This window comes from Strix aluco, chromosome 3 (genome assembly GCF_031877795.1).
Source record: "Strix aluco isolate bStrAlu1 chromosome 3, bStrAlu1.hap1, whole genome shotgun sequence".
In the NCBI taxonomy this organism is placed as follows: domain Eukaryota; kingdom Metazoa; phylum Chordata; class Aves; order Strigiformes; family Strigidae; genus Strix; species Strix aluco.
In genome coordinates, this window is record NC_133933.1 from 25,962,705 (window position 1) to 25,982,201 (window position 19,497).

A 19,497-nucleotide genomic window follows, 5' to 3' on the forward strand; every position below is an offset into this window, starting at 1 on the left:
GTGACAGTTTTGAATAGATTACAAACATATTGAAGTATATCATGAAATGAACAACAACAGTTTTAAAGTGTACAGCATTGAAGAAATAACAATCAACTTATTACCTTGGTCGGTAAGCTTCAGTGCCATCTTTGATGGTTGGCAGTGTAACTTTTATAGGATGACCAGAGGCAGACATAGACTTTTGATGTCGAGGCCGTGCTGATACAGCAGTAGCTACTGCAGAGCCTGCAGAAGATGTGCTACTCACAGACATTTCTGTTAGGCTTTTACCATGGCAGCAAGGCAGGAGGGACAGACAAATGAAAAGGGAAAAGAAAGGTTAGTGTAAAACCCTATAGAAAACAGGGAAAACAACCACCAATTTTCTTCTTTTAGAACATAGCAAGTGCTGTTTAAATAACCAGAAGGCTAAGCGACAAGGCTGCTTTAGTCAGCTAAAGTAAAGAATACAAAATTCTGAGAAAATGATGTTCATCCATAAATCAAATCACCATATATGTTAAATTAGGACTTTTCATTCCTCCCAAGATTAAAGATTATACACACATTATTCAAAGTAATGAAGAAAGATAACAAAGAGCACACAGAAATAGTAAAAAATACTGTAAAATAAATTTGCAAAAGACTTAAATAAATAGATTAAATAGACTCTCCTTTTGTGAAGTGAATACCCTTACTTTCAGTTAAAACCCAAAACACCTAAAACTTGAAACATTTGGAATTGCTGTCACGTTATCACTTGGAAGTAACTGTGTTTTTAAAGGACCAAGTTGTACTACTCTGGACTATCCCAGCAACTGCTAGGCTGAGCCAGCCTTTTCAAAATACAGTTCCTTTTACTGATACTTTTCTTTCTGCTTTGCCTAAGTGGCAAGGAAGAGATGAAAGTAGCGGCAAAATTACTGTGCTATTATTTTTTAAAACAAAAGTCAAATACTTAAGACAAACTACAGCTTTGCCTCTACAAGCATAAACGAAATTGCATTAACCATGTATTAGCAACAACAGTCCCAAAGCTAAATAATATTTGTAGCAAAGAGGTAAAGATTTCAGATGAATAATCTGATGACACAAGATGTTCAGCTACACCAAATCCAAATTCAACTGCAACACAATGTACTGTAGGAAAGGCAAATATACAATTCAGAGTTCTTCATTTTCAGAATATGCTCAAAGCTGGGCATATTCATTGCAGTCATGAAAGGAATAGGTATTAAGAGTTGTCTGTCTTTTCAATACCATTGAAAAAAATGAAATAGAAACTGTAAAATGAAACATTTTGAAATAAAATCCCTTCTCATTATAGGGTTTTTGGTATTAAATCTATTGAAAGAAAAAACTTTATCAATCTGTGTGATATCAGATAGAATATTTTAGTATATATTTTAACCCTAAATCTAAAAAATATATGTTATCTTCTTTATTTTTAAAAAAGGATCGTTACAAACTTAGCTCAAATATTTTAAGCTATACACAAAAATTTGGAAAGGCACTTTTGAAAGCACCCATCTAATAATTTGAAATTAATGAAATATAGTTTTCTGCTTTTTAATGTACCTCCTCAAAGCACTTTCAATAGTTGTACTTTACATGTTCCATAGCTCATCATTTTACAATAGATCAACAGCCCTATATTTTCCTATTTCCAAAAATTAAATGTTTCGTTAAAAAATTCAAGCACTAAGACAGAAAACAAAACCAACTACTTTACTAGATTATGTTATTTCATGTTAGGGGTTTTTTGGTTCATTTTATCTTAACTGTTTTATTTAAACAGCTTAAAAAAATCAGATCTATTGCTTTAAACTAAAAGAATATTTTTTATTACTCTCCATTAAAGCCAATTTTTATTTTTCAGTCAGGTACAGGGGTTAACTAACACCAAGGATGAACAAAGAATGTTTTAAAACACAGCAATTGTGTCAGTGTTAAATACAACAGTATTTAACAAAACGTACTAAACTGAGTGTAATTATCATCCCACATACAGATACAAATTGGTTACCATCACTACTAAAATATTATTTAGGCCAAAAAATTATATCAAAAAGGATCAAGAAGTCTTAATTTCAGCTTTTTGAGAGATTACTAGGAGAAATGAAAAAGGATCGGACTACAGTTAGGGCAATTTATCTGAAGTTCTCCACAGCAGAACTGCCTACTTAGTTGTGAGCATAGTGGTTTTACTCTGTGTTGGAAGACAACTCTTGGTAATAAACGCAATTCCATAAAAAGAGCCAAAGGCAGATCTACACATTTAGTTATAAATTTCATCACAAACATAGAAACTGTGGTGGAAAATGAGATAAAAACACAGTCAGACTTTATGTATTTCACACCATGCTTCATAACGGTATTGATTAATTGCATAACCTGATTCTTCTACATCTCAGTTCTTGTACTCATATTAATAAGCAGGAAAAGTTGAAGAGTACCTGTTGTCCTTCCCATTCTGTATTGCAGAATAGCGATCTGAAGAACGTTCACAAACGTAAGTGTTCCTCCTTGTCATGCCACTACCAGAGAATACGTTATTCTAGAAGAAAATTAAGACTAAAATTAAATACTTTCTTCTACTGTATATTATGTTGTACAAAAATGTAAACAAAAATTGGAAGCAAATCAAAATAGTTTCAGCTGTTTATGTATGTTCTTAATGTTTTCAAATGTACTAGGTTAATCTGTTGACACAAATAATTTATATAATCAGTTATTTTTTTTCCAATAGCTCATTCACCATCTCATTACTGTACCATTGAGAATATGCTAAAAGAAAATAGAGAATTTTAATTTTGCTGACACTTGCTTTATTAAGTATTATTACCCAATTCCCACATACTGTGTTAGAGTTATTTGTCTCTGGGATCAAAGGAACAAACTGGAATCCCAGAGAATACATCTATCTGGCTGGTTGAAAGGCTTCCCTGGGAAGATTAAGGTGCCAACTAGAGCTCCAGCCTTATAGTTTGTTGCTCTTTGTCAAAAGAGTTTAAGAGAAAAATGAAAATATTATTGATCTGTGTCAGTTAACCCAGAAATGATGATGCAGATAACATGGCAAATAGGTCTTGTAGCAACAAATACTGATGGGACTTTCTGTTACTAATTTCAGTTTGCACATACTTCATAAAATACCTACAAACATTCTCCTCCTCCCCCTGCCATGTACAGATTAGCTGCTGAAGACTTACTTTCAGTACATGACGTACAATTCTCAGTTTTTAATACAGTAAACGCTGAATTTGGGGTGGGAGAGGTTTGCACAGTGCTAACATTACATACTGACACATACTGATTTCAAATACACTAAACCTGGGTACTGTAGGACATCGTGAACTCTGTGAGATTTACTGTGTGTTTAAGTCTCCCTCAGCTACAGCTTTTTGGCATTAGTATCGCCCTGCAGAGACTACTGAATAAACCTTTTCAAAGCCAATTCATAAGGAAGATTAACAACTGCAGTAGCTGTTTTTGAAATTAAGTTCTTGTAGACTAATATGTTAGACTTGTTAGACTAATATGACTGAAGGTGATAAGTATGTTTTTAAGAAATCCTGCCTTCCCTAACATCATGTTACCTTCAAAGTTACACAAAAGTATTTTAAAATTATCCACATTAAATGAACTTTGTTCATTTTAAATGTTTGAGTTTTAAAAAACAAATTCACTTTTTTCTGTGTAAGCTGCTCAACCTTAACTACTGTTGTAATATCAGACACCACGATTCATCAACCATGTCTATCACAAAGCCTTTCACAAAGTCCCCGAAATAGTAACAGAGCTAAAAACGTACAAATACTGAAGTTGCTATTAGCAAGTAAAACAATTTCTTATTCTTCATAGCAAAGATACTCCATTTAATTAATTTTCACACAGCAAAGAAATGCTTTTGACATATCAGCTTGTACCATACATGACTCTAATCAGCTTCGGGGCAATACAGTTTTGGGAAAGCTCTGATACGAAATCTAATCTTAGAAGACTCAAAGTTCTTGCATGCAATCCACACAGCCATAATTTCAAAGACTCTTTGTGTGGGGTGGGGGGGGGAAAAAACCTCTATTTAAAATTTGAAAAAAAATGTTTAAAACATCTGTGGATGTATTGCAGACACAGTCTGCAGAACAGTAAGAGTTAAATTAACTTCAGCATTTATTTTGTTTGAAGAGAATTCTAGCAGAAATGTGTATCATCTTCCCAGTATATCTAAGATGGGAGCCAGCATATAGAATCTCAAAGGACAATGAGAATTCCTGCTGCCTGTCTACTGTACTAAAAGATGGCCAGAATTTTTATATTTAATACAGTGTATCTCTTAAACAGCAAAAAGTATACTTGAATCTTACATAATAATTCAAGTGTATTTCTTCCCCTCCCTCCCTGCCCCCACCATGAACTCTTGCTCTTAAGTAGCTGTTTAAACATTACACAATATTTTTTCATTGTGTATCCTAAACACCGATACTACTACACATGAACTTCCACAAGGCAAAGTAGATGCTTTCACATTAGGAGACAGACTCTCCATTTTGGAACAAAGATGTCTGAGGCAGTAATATGATAGCAGTTTACAAAACTATGAATGATATCATAACAGAAGAACTAGCAAATTAATCATTTCTTAACAAAAGAACCAGGTTGTAACTCATAACATCAGCAGGCACACACACCAAGGAACAAGTGGGTTGTTCCCCCTCACCTCACCCCATTTCTGAAGTCTAACATCAAGTGGTTTCAGAAAGCTAAACAGACAAATTTACAGAGAAAAAGTTCATGAGGGATATTATGTAGGATTATTCAGATGAAATCTCTGATTCAGGAAGTCCCTTGACTTCCTTGTAGATTCAAAAGCATTAGAAACCAGAAAAATAGCACTCCATATTTGTTCTGTTCTTACCTTCTTTCCCTAAATATCTACTACTTGTCTTGACAGATCTTCAGTTTGCCCAAGTGCAGACATTCTCATGCTTACTGTTATGTTAGTGTTAGAAAAAGTAAAGTTGTGGGGGAAAGGTTTATTTTAAAAGACATCCACTGTAGCCTATTTCTGTCTGCCAGAAAAAGTTACCAGAAATAGACTTTGTGGCTTATTCAGTAACCATTATGTCTATAGTAACCTTATGCTGCAGATTTTGTTTAAATAGGGAAAAATAAATATAACAAGCCAAAAGCACACACACTCACACTGGGAACTGTAGTTGATTTCTTTCTTTCTGGACCCACAAGTGGACTTGCAGCCATCTCTCCTTTGGATCCCACTGTAGTGCTGCTAAGTTTGCGTGAGACATCCTTGTCCCAGTCTTCTTTCTGTTCACTTTCCACACTATTTGCCTGAGCCCTTTTTGTGTATGACACAGCAGGAGGAATTGAGGGACCAACTGCCAAATAAAAACAGTATTAATAAATACCTAAAAATAATCACTGCATTTTTCTTGGCCAAAGGAGTCTAAATATAATTCCCCAAGTCCAAAAAAAGCATTTGAACTATGACTGCAAACTCAGCACATATACCAGCCTATTAAATTGAGCTTTGACAGCCTACGTTCTTTTTATCCACTCTCTTCGTTATCAATTTGCAGTTCAGTATTAGTTCCCATTTCACATGAATACATAAGACCTAGAAGAGTATATTAATTCTCATTTTAAACCCATGCAATTTGTACAATATTATGAAAAAAGAATTAGAGGATACTTTCCAAATTTATTTGTTTTAGTACTTTTTGGGGCATATCTTTTCCTCTAAACACTATAAAAGATCCTTTTCCCCTGAAAACCCTAGAACTACTTTGTTTAAATGCATGTTTATACTTAGAAAAATGACAATTCTTTTCCCTTCATCATTCTTTAAAATGCTTTGGGACAAATCCTCCATCAGTAGATTTTTACATTCCCTTGAAGTAAAATCATATCAGCTGATGTTCTTCACAATATTGGTTACTTTTCTGGAAAAAAAACCACCACACTAACACAGAAGAAGAATAATAAAAAAAATGGGGAAAAAATTAGAAATGACAACGTAAGTCAGGCAGAGAAAAGGGCCAAGCGTTTTAGAAATAGTTCTAGTAATTTGATAGTTCTCTTTCAAGGGAAAAAAAAAAAAAATCACCTCTCAATGTTTTAAATATGCACTTCTTTTTGATGTAACCACTTTCACCTGAAAATGTTTCCTGAATACTTGGTAAAATTGTTGTCTCTTGGAAACAAACAATTTGGCCCCAATTCCAAATGTACTGATAAGCATAATAGTTTGCTGCCTTTGAGTTTATCCAGGCCAATATTTTGCCATTACTTCCTAAACAGGAAACGTCCTCAAGCTCATATTTAGTGAGTCAACCAAGTAACAAGTCCAAAACATTAAATCTGTAAATTACACGGACCCAGATTTACCATAGATGCGTTCAAACAAATAAAAGCGTCAAGCAGAGCATGGTGAAATACACAACAAATGCACAGAGTGGTGGACCTGCCAGGTTCACAAAACACTGCACATTCAGACTTAAATTGTGTATGTTACTTTACTTGTTGGAATGTCATCCCCACCATGATCACTGAACCGCCGTTGTTTCTGATTAGTTGATATACTCCGTTGGACCTTCAGGTGAGCAGGAGACTGCACAGAACTGTTGTTGAGGTCACTGCTAGGACGAGACCTTTGACCCAAGTTGCTGCTGGACAAGGACTCACCTCCTTCAAACTACAAGTAAAACAGTTTTTCAAAGCATAAACAAAATTCAACATTACTGGTACTTTTATGGCATAATAAAGCAAAGAGTTCCAATTAAAGGCTTTTTTTCTTAATTTAAAATTGTATCCAGAGTTTAATTTTCTTCAAGATGAATTTTATTACTTCATCTATGTTTAATGTTCTTTAAAAAACACACATCTAAAGCGAAGAAGTCAATGAATGCTTAAAATAAAATTAGAAGAATCTTGACAGTAACAAGAACTGTGCTATTTTAAAACCTAAGCCAAAGAATGGCTCCTCCCCTGCCTTTTTTTTTTTTTAAAAAAAAAACCTTAAAGAGCATTTATAGCTTCAGAACAATTTCAAAATGCATTGGATTGAGTCAGAAGGACTGAAAAAGCAAGTACTACTGATTCAAGGATTCTTTATGGCCTTCAGCACATCTTCGTAAGATATGCAACTCAGCCACTGGTTTCCTAACATCTAAGAAGCATAAATTGTAAGTAAGAGCAGTGGAAAAGACAAATATCCTTTTGCAAGCAATTTGAATCAAAATCATTCTAGACAGATTCCCTCCATGCTCTGCCATCACAAGGGAATTCTGGTTCAGAGATGTTGTGGGAAAATGCACTCAAGGAGGCACATATCAGATCTACACTATCTTGGAAATGAAAGAAGGCCAATAAAGCAGCAGGAAAAAAAAAATCCTTCAAGAAGAAAGCCTTGGTGTTAGCTTCATTTCTGGAAAATCCCTGTGGTCCCAAAGGGTCTACAAATCCCTCTAGTTCCAAAAAGTCAAAAGATTTTCTATCACAAATCTATTAATGACTATGATGTAATTTTTTTATTAAATAATAAAATATACTATAATATAGTATGAGTACATTTCTGAGAAACAAAGGATGTCACGTCTTAGTAGTTAGAAGAATAACTGCTCTAGTCAAATAAACTATTTCAGATTTTAACTGTAAACACACGTGACAGGAAGAAGACTCAGCACTTAGAAGTCATGCCACTTCAGATTAAGAGCTAGCTTTTTAAAAAAGCTATTCAACATATTTATAAGCAAACGTGAAGACGCTATATTCAATCTATTTCTTCATATGGGAACTAACAAGATAACCAAGACAACATGAAAAGGGAAAGACACTAATAAGTTATCAATCACAATTTAAAAGATGTTACAAAACAGTTCATAAAAACATTGACAACCAGAATATTCAACCCAGCCACATATAAAGACCAAAATAGAAGATGTAAATTAGGTAGCACTTACTTCAGGTGGTTTTCTACCTAGAAGTAGATAAGTAGCCATGACTTCATCGTACTTTTGGTTTACTAAAGATTCATGGATTTCTTCTCTTGAAAAGCCCATTGTGACCATAATGTCTAAAAGTAAAAAGAGCTAGATACATTAGCAGAGTAAGTGCTGGGGTTTACTGACAATTTAAGAACAATGAAAACAGAAAAAAAACTTGTAATTTAACAGGTAACTAGGATCCAACTCAAACAGTATCATCTTTGCTGTGAAAATCAAACAGGCAACAACACCCCTCTTTCACTGTTATTTTCTTCCTGAAAACTCTCAACTGTGTTATTCAACATAGTTCAACATCATTCAGCATTAAATGTTATTCAACAAACAAATAAAACACTGGCAAAATAGAAACTATGAATAGCTAGAGGGCCACCACAGTATCTTTCTCTGACCACAGCAGATAAAAAATGTTGCTCTCATAACAAAACCTGTTTCCTTCTGCCTGTTGAATTCAGCCATTTTATTTGTCTTTTGCTATGCTTGTAGATTCATGTCAGCTCAGTGAAGTCACAACAATAGATATAAGGAGGGCATTGTAACGAAATTTCTCATTTAAATAAAAACCCATTTTGCTTGTTTGATGAGATTGTATCTCAAATTTGATAAAAGACTTTAGTTTGACTTACAAGATAAAACTGCCCATGTACATCAGATGCAACATCTTCGTAAAAATCTTACCTATTCTCTTGGTGTCATTAAAATCTGGTTCAGGCTCAGTATATGGCTTTAGTTCTTCTTCTTCATGGCCAACATTCATCCACCGATCCTTCATAATTTGCTAAGAAAAGAAATGAGCCTTAGGTCAATATGCCATTTACCATACCCAGTTAAATCTGTGCTAGCTGATCTGGGGAAAAACAATTCATAATAATCTGAATGCTGCTCTTTCTCTCCCACCTTTTCCCCTCACATCTTACTGTTCCTTCTTTTATCTTCCACATCCTTTTTGTTTCCATTAGTTCATTCCCTGCTACTATTTACCATTTACAATACAACTCCCCCTCCCAAAATATTTGAAAAACTACTGAGAGGAAAAAACCTGCAGTGCCACACAAAAATCTTTCATTTTGTACCATTCACTTCCACCGTCTCTTAATCTCGTCTTGCCCAGTGCCTGACACACATGCCCTAATCTTGGTTAAGATCCTTAGACATTACTACAATACCAGCTCTATCACAGCAACTAACTCCTTCAAATAACAACAAAGGAAGTGTTTAGAAACTAAGGAATATTTCAGGAACGTGCTGATGCTTCCTATGGTAATTAATTTCAAGATTGTGATGCCAACTGCTCATTTTTTCCTATGGACCTTCTCATTGCACTTGACCTAAACATGTTCAGTTTGGCTGGAGGGAGAAACGCCTCTTAACTCTGTGCCATGCAGATATTTACTCTAAAAATTTCTCTGCATTCTTTAGAAAATTTCCTTCTGCTGTGGCCCGGATATTTTATATGCCTTCAAGACTGATCAGCTGTAATCCCTAACCACCATTACAATTTCTCCTTAAGGACATATTTATCTTTTTTTAAAACAGCTAAAAACATTTTCCCTCCTACAACAACAGGCACACACGCCTCTTTAGGGACAGATGCTAATATTGCTCACTAGATTGACAGAAAAGTGAAACAAGTGCCAGCAAGTCAAGTTTCCCACAGGCTCCAAATATGCCTCACAAACACCAAATTAAGTTATTTCTCACAGAGAGCAAAAGACTCAATTTTCCATTGATATAACCAAATTCTTTGTATGTAGTGCTGCTGCCAAATTACAGACCCAAATAGCTGTATCCTTGCGAGAACAATACAGAACACTGCATTTGGGTCAGCTAACATTTTGCTGACAATAATACTTAAAAGGTTTGTTCAGAGTTCTGCCACAGAATTGATTTTTTGGCTTTTGGGGGGGATAAAGGGGAAGGGATTGTCAACACGTATTGCTATACTGCATTTCTGGCACACAGAGCACGAGTCTATTTGACAATAGACTTTGGTTATGTATTTGTAGCCTTGCAGTAACATGATAGACTTCGCAAAGAGTACTATGCAGTATCTACAATTACAAGTTTTAAAATATACTGTTAATTAAATCTAACGTTTAAGCACGATGAGGTGTTTGGATGACAGGAATCACACTGCTCAAATCCTACCTCCCTTTCTTGATCCTTCTTGAACAGGCAAACCCAACAATTCCCACTTACAGTTTTTTCATGTCTCTTCAGTAGGTGGATCTATAGTTCAATGTAATCTGCTCTAGGTTTCCATCTGTTAAATATCTAAGCTTTTGCTAGCTTCTGTCTTTGAAATACATGATCTCATAGGTGTACAGTTATTGTACAACTCTTAAAACATGCTCTTACAATCAAGCATTTTGAAGTGACACAGATGGTCCATTCCAGGATCAATATTACATCTATGTGTCAGTTCAGCTGGGCTACCAGTCAGCTGATTAAAGAGCAGCAGCCTTGATCAGGGTATTTAAAGTTCTTTAAGAAATTTTAAGATCAACCCAAACTGAATTTCAACCAACTAGATATTACTGATGAGGTTTCCCCCAATTTTCAGGAAAACTATCTAATAAAAATCTGGACTGGCTCAAGACCTGTCTGTCTCAAAATTACTTGCTTTATTACTCTTTGTAAGCATGAATCTGCTCTGTGGGAATTCCACCTCGTGTTGCTTTGCAAAGAATCGAAGACTGCAGGGGAGAGGAGGAATTTCTGAAATCTTGATAGCTAAGGGAGATCCACGTATTTCCTGACAATGCATTTTTCCCCATCTCTTTCTGTGAAGATTGACTGTTTTACAACATCCTCCTCTTGCTTCTAAAATGTTTTCTCTCTGCTGCAACCATGAAAGAGTCTAGACAAACCATTTTAATAAAAATTTGCTTAAGTGCTAAGCCTAACCCATACAGTGCTGATCCTGTGTCACTCAGCTTTGATGCTAATGTCACCGACAAACATCGTATTGGTTGGGCTGGGAAAAAACATACGTGGGAACTGAGCGGGTATATGGCTGGGACTGAGCAAATAATTAAAAGACAAAGCGCAAACAAAAATCCTCCCCACCTAAGATGATACTGTCTTTCCACTTTCAGAGACTTCTAACAAATATATACTTTCATTCTAAATATGTACTTTAAAAACTGCTCACACAGAAGACATAGTCATTTCTTTCCAAACCACATACCACAGCTTTCGAATTCAACCAATGTGGTATCAGGAACATTCATTTTAAAGAACTTTGTGATGTCCCTCTTCCTCAGATTAGCATTCTGATTAACACCCGTTATCATCAGTATTTTGGTACTGACTCAAGACCCTCTGTCACACATAACATTAACTTTCTCTCTTCCATAACATCTGACAACTACACTGTTCCAGACAGGCTGCTATCCAACACCTCTCTCCAGGGACAGGAAGGAATTTTAGAACTGGATAACACTACAATATCTAGAGTGAAAGTGAAAGGAGATCTGAAGAGAAATTGCTGAAAATCCACAGGAAAGTTCAATAAAAGGAAAAATCTATTTTCCTAAAACTTAAACACGACATGGAAAAAAAAGTAATCTCTCACCATCTTCGAGTGACTGTGCTCTTATTATGTCCTCTAGACAGTAACAAATACAACATAATTAATGAGTATCAGTAGAGTGGAAGCCACAATTCACTATTCTCTTCAGCACAGATTTTCTTTAAGTTAAAACTATTTAGAGCAAGTCACAAACCAGCATCAGCTTGAAATAAGTTGCATGCAGACAGAGATCAGTAAATGCATGCTTCCTTGCACAGGTAGCATCCATGCTAGAAAATGTAAGTCATGCCACTACAAATAAAGAGCTGCTTAAATGGGATTTATTCTCTGGAACACCATCCACTGCTGCACAAGTATGCATAGAAAGATGAAACAAAAGTCACTGGTGATTAACTCATGCAAATACTATTTTAAAACCATTCTATTTATCTTCTGCTCTACTTTCATCTCTGTGGTAAGTAGATGTTATTTTTAACAATCTCTCTGTTAAAGAATTCACAAAATAGAACAGAGCAGTATTTGGACTGAACTCTACACAAAATATCTGTTAAATAGCTTCAAAGTTATCCAGCAAGTACATGCCAATACAGCAAATCTTGAACGAAACAGCCCTTAAAAAACACCTTACAAGTTATGCACAGATATTCTCTGCATCCCATGAAGAGAAAACCTAATTTACTAACAACAACAACAAAAATCATAACTCAGTAGAAATCCTCAAAACAGATTTGTTAATTTTCCAGCAACTCAGAAACAAAGCTACCAGAAGGGGGAAAAGAAAGGACTGAACAGAAATAACTAGCAATTATTAGCTTATCATTCAAAGAGTTCTTTAGTGTTTATCTGTATTATTGCACTAAAACAAACAAAAGCCCCACATAGTTTTCTAACACAGTTATTCTTCTTTTATCTATCCTTTTTTAAGAAGCCAAAGTGGAAATGGTACGTTAAATGAAAAATGCTTACAATACTGCCTGCTGCTTTTTTTGTTTTTCTGAAAAACTCCAAGCAGAAGATATTTACAATCTTGTCCTGCTTTCCACACATTTTGAACTAGCTCCATTATCTGACCAAAACAAGTGGGAACAGTTTGCACTTTGAAGTGCTCTTAAATGACAGTCTTTAGTCAGCTGCAACTAAGGTTATACTTTCATTCATTAACACTTTCTATTCCCAAGCTGCACTGTTTCTGGGACATTTCCCTTCCCCCCGCCCCAAGACTTTTGGGCCCTTAAAACAGGAAGAAAAATAAAGAAGTCTTAAGCAATTATTGTATTTTATTCTTTCTTGATCTGAAAATCTCACCCACCCCCCCTCCCCGATGAAATTACTTACTTCCAAGCTGCCTCGTTTTATTGGATTCAGCACTAGTAGCTTCTTAAGTAGATTTTCACAGTCTGTGGACATATAGAATGGAATGCGGTACTTCCCCCTCAGTACTCGCTCCCTCAGTTCCTTTAAAATGAAGTTTTAAAAGGTAAGCCTAATAATAGCATGGAAGATATAAAAAGAGTAAAAGTCAGGCTTTCATATTGTAACTGTACCTTTAGATTTTGACCATCAAATGGCAATGATCCGCTTACTAGTGTGTACAAAATCACCCCAAGGCTCCACACATCCACTTCAGGACCATCATATTTCTTGCCTTGGAAAAGTTCAGGAGCGGCATAAGGCGGGCTTCCACAAAATGTGTCCAGTTTATTACCAACTGTAAATTCGTTACTAAAACCAAAGTCTGCAATTTTAATGTTCATGTCTGCATCAAGTAGAAGGTTTTCTGCCTAAGAGAAAAATAAAAGAGGAAAAGGGCAATTTATGTATCAGAATAAGATCAATATATTACAGTGTATCACTTTATCAATAAATGCAAAAATGTTTCTTTTCCTAAAATGGTTCACCATCTGTGTCTTTCTTGCAGAACAAAAGAAACTAATCCCCCTGATACATTACAAAGATTGAAAATCAACTGTGTTTACTCAGGAAAATATAACTGTAAAAGCAGCTAAACAGATTTGAAAGTCTGCTAGTGAATCAACTATGAAGATTTTATTTTCTGGAAGAAATAACTTAGTTCAGCTTTATACTGAAGCATCTAGACATCTCAGAATAGCAGTTTCAGCTTCTGACAAGTTCATGCCAATTTCTGATCCGAAGGAGTATAAATCTAATCCCAGACACCATCTACCATTTTGGTGGGGTAAATATTCGAAGGCATTTAAGACTTTAAAAGATCTCTTCTGCTTACAAGATGAAACACTTCAAGCTACGTGCTGTATCTTCGCACACTGTACTAAAAAATTCTATCCCCTTTATTATGAGTTTTTGCTTTAGCAATAACACCACCAAGGTGTGTAACACTCAAGTATTACATCGTGTATACATCTAAGACCATCAATGCCTGTGCAGCAATCATCAGGTGAATGTAATGCATCACATACACATAGCTGCAAGTATTCAGGAATCTGGAGAGTCATAACAATATCACAGGTAGGTCAGAAGATTAGAAGAGCGAGGGTAGAGAAATACTAATACATTACTGGGAAAAAAAAAAAAAGTGCATTTCTCAAAATGCAAGGATGCTGTGCAAGGAGTGCAGCAGAACTGGGCAATGTTTACCCATCTAACTGGATCCCAGCTCCTGATGTGCATATCAGCAACACAGGAACAGCACTGTGCAGTGCAGGAATCCTTTTTCAACAGGAGGACAGACATTAGCCAGAGCAGAGGATTCACCTAATTGCCAAACGTCAGTTTTATAGCAAACACAGAAATCTCTCAGTGGATGCTGCGCTCAGAATTGAGCTCAGAAAATAAAAAAATGTCTTAGTTCAGGTTCAGAAAAGCAGCAATCGAATGTCTTAGTTGCTTTGATTAAAAGGGTAAACATGACTTTGTTTGGGTTTGTTGGTTGGTTGGTTTTGTTTTATTTTTAATAATTTCACTTGCACTCAATGAACAGAACAGGAGACAATTAACTACCAGTATATCAAGTCAATAACTGCACAACAGAATTTAGTCTTTATCAGGAGCAAAATACAGCCCATTTTTACAAACTATCCTAGAAAATATTTTATTTTCCCAATTCATGACCTGTAATCTCAGCTGGTTCCAGCTGATGAGTCTGCAGACAGACTCACAGAGATATTTTCCAGATTTGACAGCCTTCTACATTACCGCACAAAGACTTCATTTTCCTTGTGGTGAAAACATTACTGTCAGTGCAGCTGCTCTGCGATTACAATAGTCCTAGTTCAACAGTACACTGCTACCCAAGTACCCCATGCTTTTAGGTTCCTTACTTCAAACAAAAACACCAAAAAACCTTTTAAATACGCCAAATACAAAGACTGTGCTCTTGTTGGTTAGATGTTCAGAGCAAAAAGTATTAAGGGTCACTGAAAAGGTAAGATGAGTTTTGTGCATCACAGGATGAGCTAAGTTGGAACTGGTTATAGCCCCCTTTCTACTCAAGCTGTTTATAATCACAGAAAATTAAAAGGACACAGTTCAAGCACCCACAGGCCTTGCACTCCCTCCTCTTCTGCCAGAATAGCCTGGACAAACTTGCACATTTTCTTCTTACATGTCTTCCTAGTAACTTACATTTGATGGAGTCTACCCCTTCTGCCAAAAAGACTTATCAAAAATCTCAAGAGGTGCCAGACCTCTGCCTTGCAGTGCTACCAATGTCAGTTGGTCAGCGTGCTGATACCATGGAGAAAGTCAACAGAAGCTGATGTGAATGTAGACACAACTTTAAAGTTGCTGTTTCATTCTCTGCAGCTCCATGAGAAGAGTTTTAAGTGAGACAGAGACAACACATAATGTTTGGAAAGAAGAGACGAGGTGAGAACACCTCCTCAAAGACACACATTTAGCCCTTTTTAGTTTGCATTTTTCATTGGCTAGGCTGACTGGCTCTCAATCACATCCAACATTGAACTTTTCAAGAGTCTAGCATAACTCCATTCCAGAGAAGAGAAGAAAGAAAAGCAATCAAAGAAATTATTTCGGAGCCTGCCTGCCTGTCTTGCAAACAGGAAGGAGATCAGCAGCAGAGTACTTGTGACAGATGGTAAAAGGGATCCCGTGTGAACGCTGGGAAGCAGTTTTGGATAGTCCTGTGAGCAATGCAGTGAGCTGTACTAATGCTATGGAACTAAGAAATGAATGAGGGGTGGAGGCTGTAACGGGCTCTCGGAGAAAGAGCGAGATGCAGGATGCAGGGGTTAACGCAGTAAGACTCAATAACACAGCTGGGTTCAGCAAGCCAGTGCCAGATAAGCACAAGGAGATGGCTGGCTCCCTACTCCCAGCCAAGTGGAGGGCTGAGACAACCAATGAAAGCGGCTTCTCCAGCCAAGTCAACAGGTCCCTAGGTGCAGCCTTTTAGGAAACTCAACAGCAGTGGCTGCAGTAAGCTCCAGGGAGCTTGACAAAACATTCATGGGCTCCAAACCACCACACAAAACGGGGAGGAATTTTTTTTAATCAAGATTTCAACGAGATCCAGCCCTTTCCTTCCTTGCATTCTGAATTCAAGAGTGCTGGCTAGGCACCTCCATCACCAGATGACAATGGTCTTGGGGCAGGGAGAACTCAGCAGAAAAGGATATATTATCCAGCACCCTATGCACACACAGGAGCTGGCAGATTGACAGATATTAGGGAACACATTTGTAAGAAAGAGGTTGAGAGCATACTGCAGTGCATTATAAGAAAGTTAAGACAAAAAATACTGGTGAAAAAACCCTTAGGAATTATCCAACCTCAGCTTTTCACAAGTATTTAAGTATATTAGTAAAAAAACCTACACCAGTGTTTTCTTTGTAAAGGTACAAAGACATCAAAGCAAGAGAACAAGCCAACTTTCAAGCGGGTGAGGATCTTATGTCCAAGTCCCATGATATCTAAACTTGGCATGAAGACAACTTCAGACTGAAGGCTTATGTTGTACCTGCAATTGCTGAACTCTTTAACGTGGTCTGGTATGTTTATACAGATAGATTACTAGAAAGCATTAAAAAAAAGGAAGTTCAACTTATTTCTGTTTACCTTCGATTTATTTTTCTGCCTGAATTGAACAGTATAAACCAGAAGTTCAAATGGGTTAAAAATCTAACATATTTCTTATGAATCACTAAAAAAAGACTGTTTTATATATCTTGCAATATATTCTAACTGAAAAAATTTTAATTAAGTAGTGCTGACTGGTATCATTGAACTCCTGCAGCCTCAGTGTGTAGATATCTGCATGTCAGCAGGTGTAATTCTTTGGAGAGAATGTCTTTTTCTTAAAGCCAAAACTGGAATAAAAGCAACACATGTTCTATTCTTGTCTCCCCTCTGTTCCAACAGGCAAGTGACGTTATTTTTATGCTTCAGAAAATTGGGAATAAAATACAAGTGATAGTTCCCTCATTCACATGTTTGAGGCATTCAGAGACAATGGCAAGGACAAGTATATAGAATGAAATTAAGTGTATACTGTCAACCAGCAAAATGGAAAATAAGTAACAGCCTACCTTAAGATCACGATGAACTATGCATTTCTGATGACAGTACTGCACAGCAGATACAATCTGAAACACCAAGATGATCAATGAAATATTTTATTTCAATCTCAGTGTAAGTTTGCGTGTATAATTCAGCAATTACGGCTCCTGATATGATTCAGTAGGACATAAGAAATTAATAAAGACAGCTTTCATTTTAGAAAATATTTATGTAAGTTTCATTAAAGCTCAAATACTAAGAAGTCCCTAAAAGCAGCTAATTTTCATATTAAAAAAACAATTAATACATACTCCTCAAGGTAATAGGAGAAACATGTACTTTAAATGCAGATCACCCAGTAGCAATAGCTATTAAAAGGAAATTATTCCACCCCCCACCCAACAGCTGGATGTACCATCTCACATTTTATCTTCTGAAATATTTGCAGCATATCTCTGCAATTCATCCCTAACAGAATAGTTCATCCAACATTTTCATATACATCTTTCACATGTGTATAACAAAAATCAAGTCTGAAACAGCAAGTTAAAAGCAGTTTCTTTATGTGCTAATTATATACCTTAATTCTGAAAAATACCAAATTTTGTTCATTTAATTAAAGCTTTTCATAAAGTAATCACTAAAAACAGGGTAAGAAAAAGATTAAGATGAGAAAGTTTGTAATAAGAATATAAAAACCTGTTACAGAATACCCTTCACACAAAACAGTGTGACATGACACAGCAATACATGTCATTATATCGACATCTCTAGATAGAACATCTGTTAAAATTTAAAATATTCAGAAAAGGATGAAAACCTCAAGTGAGTCACAATAAAAATGTGACTCTTAGGAACATCCACTAAAAAAGAATGTAAAGCAGTCTTACTATTTTTAGATAGCACGTAGGAAGCAGGTATTTTTCTCCTCAGGGATTTTTTCCACTCCAGCTTTAATAAACATTATCACAACAATGATTATTTTTTGAAAGTAAAAGAAGTATGCTCGCACTCATGTCTATCTGAAAACACCATAAATAGAAACAAAAGAAAGAGTGAATGTTAATTTCATACCTGCCTGAATTTTGCACGAGCCTCTTTTTCTTTCATTCTTCCATGTGCAACAAGGTAGTCAAACACTTCTCCTGATCATGACAAAGACAAACATCAGTCCTATTGTCCAGGTTTTATTTTTGACTGTCATGCACAATCAAATTATGCTTGAAAAAAACGCCTCCCCACCCCCACCCTGTCCCTTCTTGAAGGGAAAGGAACAGAGCCTTCATACTAAGGGTTCTTCAATTTTTAAAATGAATTTACTTAAAAACCACTGTGAAACAAAAAAAAAAAATTGACCTTCATCATGGAAAATACTCATATTGCACATAAGACACACTGGGAAACAGGCCACTTCTTATGTACCAGATTTGTTTTGCATATCTCTAGCGGCTTCACTTAATAGTATCTGTATCACTTTTGTTGTTTCTGTCTTGTTCTCTAATAAAGCTGCTCAAATGTCTTTCAGAACCATATCTTTGCACTGTCTGATGAGCAGCCTTTCCTAGGCTGGTCACTAGCCCTGTGCTGGATCCCCCTCCCACATTGAAACATTTCCCGTTCAGATGCTAAGCAGTTTCTCAAGCAGGCACCCACTATCCCTCTCAATCTACCATCCTGCTGGTCCCCTTTCCTGTGTTCGTTATACCCATGCCCCAGACTTGCCTCTCCAAGTGCTTTGGCACACATTTTCAAGATAAAATGAGGCACCAGTGCTTGCCTAAATATAGCAGATAAATACTGAGTCAACTTTTTGCCAGAATCAGCACCAGATTATCTCTTGATATTCCAGCAGAAACCTCAGAATGTTAACTACCCTTAAGCACAAACCTAATAGGTTAACTTTACAGAACGTGAAGCAAGCAAGAAAGTCTGCCCTGGGAGGTCTGCTAGGACTGTTGTGAAGGCCAGACTGGAATAACCCATTAACCATAAAATCCTTAAATTTTTCCTAGGCATGTAACTGATATGGCTTTCCGTATTTCAGTTTATCCTTAAAGCAGAATTAAGAATCCACTTACCCCCACTGGCATATTCCATTACCAAATACAACGTCTTTTCAGTTTCAATAACTTCAAATAATTTTACTGCAAGAAAAATGAATGAGAGAGAGAGATTGCAGCAGGGAGCAAAAGCACAGCACAAACAAAAAAATTACACTCATGAAGTGAGGATAATTTATGGCCAGCGATAACACAAAACCATAATAAAACTTTATATCCTTTAGGTTAGCATTCTTTTGAAGGGATAAAAAAAGCAAAATTAATTTCTAAATCACAGTTGATAATAAAGCATATTAATTCACAATTTTCTCAGAAGTTTATGCACACTGTACAAACGAGTTCATGCTGAAATTAGTGCTTAATTTGACACAGACGTCTTTAAGATCATACAAACCTTCCC

At 36.1% G+C, this 19,497-nt stretch overlaps 1 protein-coding gene across 13 annotated transcripts in view; it reads right to left on the minus strand.

Moving 5' to 3' along the window:
* The window catches only part of MARK1 (microtubule affinity regulating kinase 1), a 59,966-nt gene that overhangs the window by 8,002 nt on the left and 32,467 nt on the right, over nt 1-19,497 (minus strand). For 8 of the 13 annotated variants that reach the window (XM_074817869.1, XM_074817867.1, XM_074817868.1 and 5 more), the window contains 11 exons: nt 19,116-19,181; nt 18,112-18,182; nt 17,067-17,123; nt 13,086-13,322; nt 12,877-12,996; nt 8,685-8,784; nt 7,965-8,077; nt 6,523-6,697; nt 5,188-5,381; nt 2,439-2,539; nt 105-266 (listed from right to left, as the gene is read on the minus strand). In XM_074817869.1, coding sequence (XP_074673970.1) covers nt 105-266; nt 2,439-2,539; nt 5,188-5,381; nt 6,523-6,697; nt 7,965-8,077; nt 8,685-8,784; nt 12,877-12,996; nt 13,086-13,322; nt 17,067-17,123; nt 18,112-18,182; nt 19,116-19,181 — 1,396 coding nt within the window. Of the gene's footprint in view, nt 1-104; nt 267-2,438; nt 2,540-5,187; nt 5,382-6,522; nt 6,698-7,964; nt 8,078-8,684; nt 8,785-12,876; nt 12,997-13,085; nt 13,323-17,066; nt 17,124-18,111; nt 18,183-19,115; nt 19,182-19,497 lie in introns of those variants that run through there. The other 5 variants (XM_074817871.1, XM_074817864.1, XM_074817865.1 and 2 more) reach the window with 2 other exon arrangements.